Source organism: Delphinus delphis, chromosome 20 (assembly GCF_949987515.2).
Source record: "Delphinus delphis chromosome 20, mDelDel1.2, whole genome shotgun sequence".
In the NCBI taxonomy this organism is placed as follows: Eukaryota; Metazoa; Chordata; class Mammalia; order Artiodactyla; family Delphinidae; genus Delphinus; species Delphinus delphis.
The window spans coordinates 30,907,751-30,920,468 of record NC_082702.1 but is presented as its reverse complement, the minus strand read 5'-3'; the positions used below and the strand labels follow the sequence as shown (position 1 = coordinate 30,920,468).

Sequence of the window (12,718 nt, the reverse complement as noted above, 5' to 3'; positions counted from 1 at the left end):
AAAAATAATCACAGAAATTTACTAACAGCGTTTCAAGATAAGGCTTTTGAAAGATGTATTGAAATAAATTACCTCAGCCTAAACATCACTCTATTTTCAGTTACTTCTCAACATTCTAAAAACTTTGTTACGTAAAATACATTTAACTTTGCCAATAATTTTAGATAATACTGGATTCTTCCCAGAAGGACTACCATAAAACTATGCTTTCAAACATTAAAAAAAAAACTCAATCCAGTAGGACATAAAACTGAACTAGGTAACCTATGATTGTGTGTTTCAAATCCTTCAAGTTAAATGTGTCAAGGATTTGAAAAAGTTCAGACCTGGGTCTGCTCCAAGGCAGGTGGACTCAACATCTTACCTTTCTATGTTTAATTAAACCAACAGGAACACAGTTACAAAAATGAAGGGCTCCGGGGAAGAAAGATACAAAAGATGTCTTTTATTTCTTCAATAAAGCCCTCCAAAATTTACTCTCCCATCTTTAAGGCCCACGTTTTTTCCAAGGACCAAACCCACAGCCTTTGGCATTGCCTAATTTACTTTAACAAGGAATTAAAACGTTCATGAACCAAGGCTTGCTGCTCAACCCTTTCCCCGTGTCTGGGGGTGTGGGGGGGATAATGAAATGCAGAGAGGAGAGGACACAGCGTGTACTCGTGAGATGCGGGAGCACCAGTATTAACGGAAATAAAGCCAGCTTTGGATAGGGGGCTCAGAAAGCTAGTCCCGGATGTACTGGGACACGATGGATCACCTCCTCACGCTACGTCCCTGGGCTTTCCTCCCCTCTGCTGCAGGTATCAAACCAAGCACTGTTCTTCCAAGATGCCCTGCCGGCCCAGGGGTCCAGGAGCCCGTAGGTCTGGCCTCTGTGACATTCTGAATGCCTCCGCACCAAGAACAGCAGTGTGACAACATAAATTACCCAGTGGCGTGGAGTCAGGCTCAGGCTGTACACCTCCACACCGCTTTTTATGGATCCCGCCCCCTGCGCCTACCGATTCCCCCCCCCCCGACCCCCCCACGCCCACTTCCTGCCACATTTGGAGCTAAAGACACCAGCATTTGTTATGACTTCTGCATAAAGCCGTCATGGAAGTGGCCCCCTTCGGGGTCTCTGGCTGCCCACTTCCTCTTGATCCTCCCCCACCCCTACGAAGTCCAGTCAACGCACAAGAGATCATGCTTAGAGTTAAAATGTGCAGTGTTTCTAAAGGGAAGAGAAATGTCACATAGAAAGTATTACAAAAAAGGATTAAATCTGTCAGCTGTCCACACACTATTAAGACCACGTGCTTTACACAGCGCAATGCAGTTGAGCCCACTCCTTCACTCAGCAGGCAGAGCTGCGGACAGGCCTCTTCGGCTCGGGAGGAGGCGCTAGGAGCTCTGCTGCTTCTGAAGTCTCCGCTCCGCGGCAGCAGCCAGCATCCTTCGACGCAGGGTCATGGGGTCAGAGGTCGTGCCTTCCGAGGGGAGGCAGCTGTCCGAGGCTGAGTCATCTTCAGAACTTCTGTTCAAGAAACGCCTACAAAAAACAAAGGACTTGAATGAGGAATCAGGGAAGCTCTGGAACATGCACACACAGAGAAACATACAATGTGCTTCTTTAATTCCCCCACTTTCCCGGCACCGTCATGAAACTGTCACTCAGCACCACCCCGTGAAAAAGACACCTGTCCCTGAACAGAGGGGCAGAAGTTCTCCGCATCAGGCGGCCGCTCCACTTACACACACAGTGCGAAGTCCCCACTCACAAGGCCTGTGCTGGGCACGGAACCCACCCACGGGAACAGAACACCGGCCCCATCCCCGAGAGTTTAAGTAACGAGCACCTGCGCAGCGACAGAACAGTCCCGCTCCGGCGGCTCCCACCTGGGGCTGGGGGTCGGCACTTCGAGGCCGGCTGCACGCAGAGTGGCCAAGACGGAGGACTCAAGAGCTGGACATCAGGCCAGTGGTAGCCTCTCTAGGCCTCAGTTTCTTCAGCTTTAAGTCTGTCTAATGGGTGTAATTACCATGCTCCCTCTTAGAGTTAAGGGAATTAGAGTAATTAACATAAAGGGTCTAGAACACACTGGCACAGAAGTGCTAACCGTGTAAGTGTGGCGGAGAGCGTCCACAAGGAGACGCCAGCAGCACCAGCCAGAGGTTACTACCTGGGCCCAGTATTACCAGATCCTCAGGTTTTTCAACAGAGGTTTGAAACCTGAAGTTTTAGCTGACAGGTGATAGGTTTTCAGCGTTGGCATCCATGACAAGGGCCTTCAGGCCTGGCGGGGGCTGTGGAACCCACTCACCTCCGCGCCTGCTGCAGGAGGTCATCCTTGCGCTGCACCAGCATGCGCTGTCTCTCGTCAGCGGACTTGGAGAAGCGGCTCCCCCGGGCCTCAAAGTCCTCCCCTTCACTGGGCTCCGCTTCCAGCTCGCCAAAGTCCAGTGCCTCCTCCAGCCGAGGACTGAGGTCCAGCGGCACCCGCTCGGTCTGGACACGCAGGAAGCAAGGGACCACCGTGAGCACGGGCTGCCCTGCCAGGCAGATTCCCCATCTGACCGGTGCCCCAAATAATGCTCTTCTGGACCCCAAAGGAGGCGGGCTGCCCGGCAGGGAACTGCGGGCACATGTGTAACGGCAGACATGGGCTCCTGAAGGGCAGGACCTGACTCACATGGCATGTTCAACATTACGGAATAAGTGAATGATTACCATTATGAAAACAGAAGCACCTCGAAACTGTACTCTCAGAAGATAACAAAGTTAACTGCTTATTTGCATTCTGGGAATTTTCTGTTCAATGCTACTTATTGCTCTAAAATTTAAACAAGTCTTATCACATATACTGCACTAATTTTATACCCTCACTTGACTCTGAGAACAGTTAGGCAGATAAAAAATGGTAAATTCTGGGCTTCCCTGGTGGCGCAGTGTTTGAGAGTCCACCTGCCGATGCAGGGGACGCAGGTTCGTGCCCCGCTCCGGGAGGATCCCACATGCCGCGGAGCGGCTGGGCCCGTGAACCATGGCTGCTGAGCCTGCGCTTCCGGAGCCTGTGCTCCGCAACGGGAGAGGCCACAACAGTGAGAGGCCCGCGTACCGCAAAAAAAAAAAAAGTAAATTCTAAGTATCTTTGTTAAAACCGATATAATATCATGTGGTTCCTCGCGTAGCAGGATATAATAATGGGACTGTCTCTGTCCTGGCTGCAGCTGTGAAGGCCAACACGATGCCCAGGAGCCCCCAAAGGCTCAGGCAGCTGCCTGGCCATCTACTGCTCACGTTCCCAGACTCAGGCCCAGACCCAGGCTGGCCAGCGTCAGTCCAGCACCCACCTCCAGGCGACAGCAGAGCTGAGGAGGAAGAGGCTGAGAGGCTATTTTTAAGAGTTCCTGGTGTGTGCGCTTTTCTCTCCCCACCCTCGCCACCTCTCCTTGCCCTCAGGCAAGCGAGTGAGGGACTTCAAGAGAACCATGTGGGGACTTTCCTGGTGGCGCAGTGGTTAAGAATCCGCCTGCCAATGCAGGGGACATGGATTCGAGTCCTGGTCTGGGAACTAAGATCCCACATGTCACAGAACAACTAAGCCCGTGCACCACAACTACTGAGCCTGCGCGCCACAACTACTGAAGCCTGCGTGCCTAGAGCCCATGCTCCGCAACGAGAAGCCACCGCAATGAGAAACCCGTGCACCACAACGAAGAGTAGCCTCCACTCGCCGCAACTAGAGAACGCCCGCGCTCAGCAATGAACACCCAATAGCCAAAAAATTTAAAAAATAATAATAATTTAAAAAAAGAGAACCATGTGGCCTGACTCATGTGCCCTAGAGTTTGGGGGACACACAGACTGGTGGTGACTAACACACACCTGAGAAATCTAAGAGAAAGAAACTGGCTTGTAGCAGATTTTAAAAACGCTTCGCTGGGAGCCAGTTCAACTTCCACTGACTGTAAGGCACTGCTGTGTGTGTCCTGGGGGAGGGGACATAGGTCCTGCGGGAGAACCAGCCTGAGGCTGTTGAAATTGACTTTGCCCAAGAGGACCACTGGGAGGGGTGAAGGGAGCCTCATGAAGGAAGGGGTGGTCATAAAAAGCCAGCCCAAGCTCAAACTAAGTATAGTTGAGGCTTCTGGCACTAGACAGGACAGGGAGAGCTCTACAATAACAGCTGTAACACATATATATACAGCTGTGCACATGCACACACACACACACACACACACACACACACACACACACACACACACACACGCTGGGGTCACATGGCCCATCTTAACCCTGAGTCCGACCCTAGAGGAAGTTAGAAAGAAGAGCTGGTGAGTGGAGGTGGAGGTGGAGGTGGAAGGAAGGGAATGGAAGGCCACCCTCAAAGCCTGATTCATGTAGGCCTGAGCTTGGGCAGAGGGGAGACCCCGAATTAAGCAACGGGCAGATCTGATCTGATGACTGGGATAAACTGTTTATTAACTGTTATCCAAGAACTTTTTATTTCCTGAGAACGGCCAAAAGTGTTATATAGCAAGCTTCTTTGTGAAGCAAGTGCTTTCCTTCCACTATGTTAAAAAAAATTCAGAAACCTTCATGCTCACTCTAAAAATAGAGATGGGGAATCAAGACAGAAATCGAACGTGCTGTACCCAAAAGGCCCCCAAGCCAGCCTAGTATCCAAATCTGAGCTAAGCCAGCTACGAAAACTGGAAACACAATGAGCCCCTTCTTCAGAAGCCAGATGCCATTTTACAAATGCTGCACGACCCAATTACAGATTTGGATACGAAAATTTTAACTCAGCAACAGATCTGAAGAATTCTTAGGAGTTTTTACTGTTTCCTATTTGCAGGGAAAGGCACGTGAGGTGAAAGCAGCCTGCATGTCACTCGTCAGTGAAAGCAGCTGCTTCCAGCAGAGCCCTGACCAACGCTGGCAGAGACGGCGGCGCCATCCTCAGGCCCCAGCTCCTGTGTGGGAAGCCCCACGTGTCACACCAACAAGGAAACACAAAAATAGGGCTGCCTGGGGCTTCTTCAGTCTCTTAAGAAAACTGCAAAGCACGGTAATTGAATAAGCAAATGGGAATTCCAGAAAAGGGACACGAACCGGAACCCCAGGCTGCGTGGGGCAGAGCATGGGGTGGGGCTGAGGCACCTCTGCCCTGGAAGCCAGACCCGGGAGCTTCCTCCGGGTGCACGCAGCTACCCCGGGTCACCCAGCGTGGCTATCTAGGCAAACCTGGTTCCCAGGAGAACCACACTTCCCCCCACCCCAGGGGTCTCGTTTTTGTGAAATGCATGAAGTCCCTGCAAATGCTGAGGTGGACAAGCGAGGCGTGGGGGGAGAATAAGCTGAGGATTTCGGCCCTAGAGAGCGGAGCCCAGCGCAGTCACCCCGGGTCCTGGGCCCAGCCTCACGCCGCCCTGCCTAGCGCCGCCACTCAAGTCCACAGCGGCAGGGCCAGCCCGGCAGAGCATGACCCTTTTCTCCTCCAGGTCCTGAGACCAGTCCCCAGGGAGGGGGCTGCAGGCCACACCCAGGCACAGCAAGGTCTGTTACCCTTGGACACTGAGACGACGCTGGCATACGGCCTCCTCCCTACTCTCGCCCTCAGCCGTACAAACGTCAGAGGCAGGGTGCAGACCCCCGCCAGGTCCCCCGCTGCTCCCCATCCCGGACGCGCTCTCTCTAGTATGCAGGCCTTACCTGGGTGGAAGCTTCTCCGTCCTCCTGCTCGCCGTTTGGCCTCTCCATAGGACCGTTCAATGCAGGCCTAATGCTCTCTGACCGCTGAAAGAGAGACAGCAGCACCGACGGTGCAGAGCCGTTCTGAGCTCGGCGAACGGGTACGGGGGGGACCTGGAGCATGGGGGAGCTACGACCCCAACCGTCTGAGTTCAGCAAATCCCACAGCATCGAAGACATGAGAGTGCTACTGAGCTTAAAGACACAGCAAAGGAGCCTGAGGCCTAAATCTGAGAGTCATCAGTGGGCCCACGTTTAATTTCCTTTTCAGTAACAGTAACTGCACAACAATAACAAAACGACAACAGCAGTTAACACCGACAGGACACTTTGGAAAAGCACTGACACCATCATCGCATTCATCTCCTTAACATCCTGTGAACTAGGTACTGCTGTTCTCACTTTCGTCCAGGCTGAGATCCCGGCCCACGCTGCAGACACCTCGGGGCCCTGCGCCTGTCCCTGAAGGTCTGCCCGCTGCATGCTGGCTGCCCAGTTTCTGTATTGCATCACCCAAGGACACACTCTGGCTGTGTGAAAGAACCTGGCCCCCGCTGGAGGCAGCCCTCAACCAACAACTGATGGGAACTGGTGTATAAGCACCCCAGCTCCTCCCCGCTCAGGAGGAACAATGCATTCTACACTGGACCCCAGAGGCCTCCAGTGGGCTCAAGCTCTAGCTGCCCACGATGGTAACTGCTGGATAACAAACGCTTTATCCACTTTACAGCCCCACCTGCTGCCTGTGTTTCCTGGAATACTTCCCATGTCTCCTGGAACACCTCCCAAATTAACTACTGGCAACTGGATCCCTGTCTCAGGGTCTGCTCCTGGGGAAACCCAAAGTCACAGCCAGGTCAAACAGGTAAGGACCACTGAGCCACCTCTAATACCTCAGCCCCTTTGACTCCCAAGTTGAGGCTCATTCCCTCTTCCAAGATTCTCACGCTTGAAGATTTTATTAACAGATTTCCATGTTTTTGCATACCTAAGTTGAGTAATTTCTTGGTATATGATTCCCTAATCACATATATCCTTTAGTCCTGCCAGAAAGCTTTCTTTAAAATGTCAATACTTTTGTACCCATCGAAGAGGTTACATGATGGGCCAGGAAATAGGATCTTTAAAAAAAAAAAAAAAAAGTCAAAAATATAAGCCTCACAGATAGGAATTATACCCAATGGAAAGCCACACCAATGTGCAAAGCCAGGGACAGAGGGCGATACCTCCTATAGCCGGGGTTAGCAAACTAGAGCCTGTGGGCCAAGCACTCCAACAGTTTTTGTAAACAAAGTTTTACTGGAACACAGTCATGCACATTCATTTACATATTGTCCATGGCTCCTTCAGTGCTACTGCAGGAATTGAGAAGTTACAACAGATATGCATGGCTTGCAGGGCCTAAAATATTTCAATCTGTTCTTTATAGGGAAAGACTGCCAATCCTTTTCCGAAAGGAACCGATGCTAGGACCTCCTGGACTGGCAAGGGCAGGCTGGTTTGGGGTGTATATCTGCACAAAAAATTAGGCAAATAGTTTTGTCCTTGTCTTAATCCAAGCCTCTTGGATGGGTCTGTTCTCAGTCATAATCTGGAAAGTTAGGGAATTCACAGAAACCCTTCATCAAATCATAAATGATATTCAGCTGTTAAGTAACTAGAACGTTAATCTAGAAGATAAAACCTTTGTGAGGACAGAATTCATTTGTCACGTCTGAAACCTCAGTTTACCTGTGTGGGAAAAGGTACTTGAATCCGTCCTTCTAAAATGTTGTCTGTTGTTATTTCGACTGAGCGTGTCAGCTGGAGGTCCTGCAGTACTAGGTGGTATGGAACCTGGGGAAACATCTCTTGAATCTGATGAGCCTATAGGAATACAAAGAAGCCATGAAATGTTCACTCTCAACAGTTACTCACTGAGGTCATGGGGTAAGGCAGCCTCTGGGCACTGAACCTGGTGACCTGCCTTGAAAACACAAGTAAGGGGCCACCTCTATGCCACAGATCACCGTCAAACTGCAGGTTTTTTTAGTATTTTTCCAGAATGCCAAACAGAAAACTTGGGGACAACATCAACTTCAAATAAAAAAGCCCTGAAATCCACTGAAGCCTGAGACAGGCTGAACTAGAATATTCCAGTTTTAAAAAGCATTCATTTTAAAGCTCAGTAAAATTCAGGTATATAAACGTGTTCTGCTTAAAGATTTAATTCCTAAAAGGAACAAACTTCTGATACACACTACATGGGTGAAATTCAAATGCATTAAGTGAAAGAAGCTCAACTCAAAAGGCTATGTACCCTATGATTCCATTTATATGACATTCTAGAATAAGCAAAATTACAGAGACAGAAAACTGATAAGTGGGTGCTACAGGCTGGGGGTGGGAGAGGAAGTGATTACAAAGGGGCATAATGGAATCTGGGGGGAGGCGGAAAGGAACTGTCCTATATTTTGATTATTGTGGTGGTCACATGACTGAATGAGTTTGACAAAACTCAGAGATGGAAACTAAAAAAGGTGAATTTATTGTATATAAATTTTACTTCAACGTAAAAAAAAAAAAAAGACTACAAAAAATGTAATTGCTAGGACTTCCCTGGTGATCCAGTGGTTAAGAATCTGCCTTCCAATGCAGGGGACGCAGGTTCGATCCCTAGTCGTGCCACAACCAGAGAGCCTGCATGCTGCAGCTACTGAGCCGGTGCGCTCTGCAGCCCACACGCCACAACTAGAGAAGGCCATGCGCCGCAGCGAAGATCCTGCATGCTGCAACTAAGACCCGATGCAGCCAAATAAATTAAATAAATAAATAAAAGTAAAAAAATAAAAAAATAAATGTAATTGCTAATGTTGCTCTGGAGCTGCAGTTTTCAAACTGTACTCTAGAAACGTCTCGGAGGCCATCAGGGCTCTACGGTGGGTGCGTGTACAGAGGGGAACAGGCAGAGATCTCGGCGCACCACCACCGGTACGTTCATCCGAGCAGCTCCAGACTTTTTTCTCATACGTGTATATTTATTTTGCAAATGCTTATGTTCAAGGTTTTATTTGTGGAAAAGTCCCAATGATCAAAAGAAAAAATGACAAGGAAACATATAATTCCTTTGGGGGCACAATAAAGTCTACTGTTGGGATAGTGGCTCCCAAGGAATATGTTGTCATGTAGAAAAAGAGGAACGTGTCCCAGTGTCAGGCCTAGAGAGAAAAGACCGGGGTGAAACCTGTGCAAAGCTTCGCTTTGGGTCATCGTTGGGGCAGGGAGGACAAGACAAGTGTGTAGGACAGAAGGACCCGGAGCTCCATGGACCTGGGATCCCCTCTTTGTTTCTATGAAGGTGAGTTGATCATTTTTAAAAACCCAGGTCAAGTCAAAGCTAACTGGGCAAGAGTCCAAAACAACCTCAATAATCAGATAACATTCTCCTCTCTTCTTAAAAAGGTCCCCTCTCATTTCCCAAATAAAATAAGTCCAAGATTCAGTTCACTGGGCCAAAGCTTTTCTTCCTGAAAATCCAGCAAGTTATATATTAGACTTTTATAAAAAATGTATTGTGACAGGGCTTCCCTGGTGGCGCAGTGGTTGGGAGTCTGCCTGCTGATGCAGGGGACATGGGTTCGTGCCCCGGTCTGGGAGGATCCCACGTGCCGCGCAGCGGCTGGGCCCGTGAGCCATGGCCGCTGAGCCTGCGCGTCCGGAGCCTGTGCTCTGCAATGGGAGAGGCCACAACAGTGAGAGGCCCGCGTACAGCAAAAAAAAAAAAAAAAAAGTATTGTGACAGTAAATTAGTTGTGCTAAAAATAGGCTATCCCAATCCACCATGCAACAGGAGGAAGAACACCAGGGCCTGCCTGAGAATTCTAAACACACCAACTCCAAGAAGGCAATTCTCATTCCTGGGAGGGTTACATGTCCATGAATTCTGATTTTTTTAAGGGGGCAGGTGAGGTGATCCACCTGAAGAGCTTCAACAGCTGCCCGACCCTGAAGTACCGACGCAGAGCCTGACCTGAGCCAGTCGCCGGCCACACAGGGCTGTGCACTCCCAGTCCATCCGCCCTCACAACGTCACTCTCACTCTCTGCTGATGACCTGGCTGAGTGCTTCACTGAGGAAGCAGAAGCCCGCGGGAAGCCAGGTCTTTTTTTTTTTTAATGGTCAAAATCATATAACATAAAATTGCCCATCTTAACCATTTTTAAGTGTAGAGCAATGTTAACTATACACACACTGCTGTGCAACAGGTCTCCAGAACGCTTTCATCTTGCAAAACCGAAACTCTACACCCACTGAACAGCGACCACCCCCACTCCCCCTCCCCCTCCCCCAGCCCCTGGCAACCACCATTCTGCTTTCTAAGAGTCTGAGTAATTTAGATGGCCCATGTAAGTGGAATCACACAGTATTTGTCTTTTTGTGACTAGCTTATTTCACTTAGCATAGTATCCTCAAAGTTCTTCTTTTTCAGGCTGAATAATATTCCACTGTGTGGACAGAGCATTTTCATAATTATTCATCTCTGATGGACACTTAGGCTGCTTCTACCTAAATGGTTATTATGAGCCATGCCTTCTTTTTAAACCGTATCTCAAAACGACACGCCTGTAGCTACGTCCATCCCGCCTCCCAACAAAGGTGAGAATGCTCCTCTCCCGGCTCCGGCTCCCAAGCCCACCCTCCACCTCAGGTCTTTGCCTTCAGTTAACTTTTCTGTTTGTTCTGTACCATCAATCTCTCCCCCTCCAGTGATCATTCCTATTCGCACACCAAGCATGTTTTAGAATCTTTTTAAGAAGACTCTTGGGTACTCAAAAGAACTGAAAGCAGGGTCTCCAAGAGATATTTGTACACCCATGTTCATAGTGCCATTACTCACGATAGCTAAAACATGGAAGCAACCCAAGTGTCCACCGACAGATAAACGGATAAGCAAAATGTGGTTTATACATACAATGGGATATTATCTAGCCTTAAGAAGGAAGGAAATTCTGACACATGCTACAACATAGTTGAACCCTGAGGACATTAAGCTCAGTAAAATAAGCCAGTCACAAAAAGATAAATACCGTATGATTCTGCTTATATGAGGTACCTAAAGTAGTCAAATCCACAGAGAAAGAAAGGAGAATGGTGGCTGCCAGGGGCTAGGGAGGAGGGGATGCGGAGTTATTGTTTACTGGGTATATAGGGCTTCAGTTTTGCAAGATGAAAAGAGTTCTGGAGATGGATTGTGGCTGATAGTTGCACAAGAATATGAATATACTTAATACCACTGAACCGTACACTTAAAAATGGTTAAGATCATAAATTTTGTGGTACGTGTATTTTATCACACTTTAAAGAATAGAAAAAAAGAAGACCCGTGGAGAAAAGAAAAAGAATACATACTTAGCATTTGCTTATATGTGTATGTAAACATTCTGGAAAAGCACAACACAGAAGAAACTAATTGAAGTTGTTATTGCAAGAGAGGAGGGTGTCTGGGCGGATGGAGGAAAAGACTTCACTGGATACTCTCTACAGGTTTTGAAATTTGTGGATAAATGGCCTGCCCAAAAATCTTTAAAAAAACATGTTAACAAATTCCTCTGACGGCACACCCCTACCAAGCCACCTCCTTACTTCTCCACTCCCTCTTATAACACACTGCCAGCTACTGGGTGTCTTCAGCTCCCACTCATTTTCCAATCCAACAATCTAGTACTCAGCACCTCGAGCAATGGAAACTTCTTGCTCCTCTCCAGCTGATTAACCACCTCCACTCTGCCAAACCCAACATGCACTTCTCTGACCTCATCTTCTAAGAATTCCCACATGGCTGACTTGACGCTTCTCCTGGTTTCCCTCCTTCTCAATCGCTGCCATGGCTCCTCCCATTCAGCCAGACCTCAGTCCTGAGCCCTCTTCTCCTTCTGAGCTACCTTCTTTCCCTCGAAGAGATCCAGTCCCCTACAGACTAAAGCTCCCAAATGTCTCTCTCCAGCTGGATCTCTTTGCTGAGGTCCAGAACTGTCTACATGACATCTCTACTTGGATGTCTCATAGACACCCCAACTTCCCCAGCCAAACAGAAGGCTGAGTCCCTGTCCTTCATCTGTTCCTCCTCCCGTCCTGCCCATCTCATACATGATACCACTGCTCATCTGCCTGACTGAAAACCAGCACTCCCCTCACCCCACTACCCCACATCCAAATCAAAGCACTGTCAAGTCCATCAGTTCATCTTCGAAAGGCATCTGAAATCCGCCACTTCTTTTCATCTTTATTTCCAATGCCCTGGTCCAAGCCACCATCTTTTTTTTTGCCTGAACTACTGCAACAGTCTCCTAACTGGTCTCACTGGTTCCATTTTTGCCCCTCTAAAATTCATTCTCTCAGAAGTAAATTATTCTCTATTAACTGTCCTGTCAGTCCCCTGGGGGAGGGAAAAAAAAGCCCTGAATGGTCTTCTCATACTTTCATTACAGTATCTAAACTGGACTGTAGCCTACAAATCCCTGCATGACCGGGCCCTGCAACCTCAATTTATGTCACAATCTTGGTTCCGACTCGCAGGCTCCAACCACAATCACCTCTCTGTTTTCAGAACATTCTCACCTCATGGCCTTTGTACCTACTGTTTCCACTGCCTCTTTCCCCCGATCTGCCTCCTTCTCTTCTCAGCCTTCATGTCTCAGCTTAAATATGACCTCTTGAGACTTCTCTGAATGTCTCCTCTGGAACAGCCTTTACCCACCCCTCCACCACATCACCTGCCCTACTGCCTGCAGAGTCCTCATCCCCATCCGCAACGATCTTATCTGTTGGTGTTTATAATCAGCCTCCCCCCCCCCACCCCATGTAGAATTCACACTTCTTAAGAGAAGGGCTCCTGTCCACCTTGTTGACACTACAGGTGCTACGCAATTTGTTGACACTGCACAGTGCCCGTCTTGGGAACAGGCTTTCAGTACACGTTTGTTGGACTAACACAGGTTG

The 12,718-nt window shown here is 48.8% G+C and overlaps 1 protein-coding gene across 1 annotated transcript in view; it reads right to left on the bottom strand.

Moving 5' to 3' along the window:
- Positions 1–1,037: 1,037 nt before the first annotated feature.
- Positions 1,038–12,718, bottom strand: part of AMFR (autocrine motility factor receptor) — a 40,840-nt gene continuing 29,159 nt past the window's right edge. Inside the window, exons 11-14 of the mRNA XM_060000302.1 lie at positions 7,472–7,606; positions 5,702–5,785; positions 2,307–2,491; positions 1,038–1,534 (exon numbers count right to left, since the gene is read on the bottom strand). Of these exons, the coding sequence (XP_059856285.1) occupies positions 1,387–1,534; positions 2,307–2,491; positions 5,702–5,785; positions 7,472–7,606 (552 nt within the window). The 3' untranslated portion in view covers positions 1,038–1,386. The remainder of the gene's footprint in view (positions 1,535–2,306; positions 2,492–5,701; positions 5,786–7,471; positions 7,607–12,718) is intronic.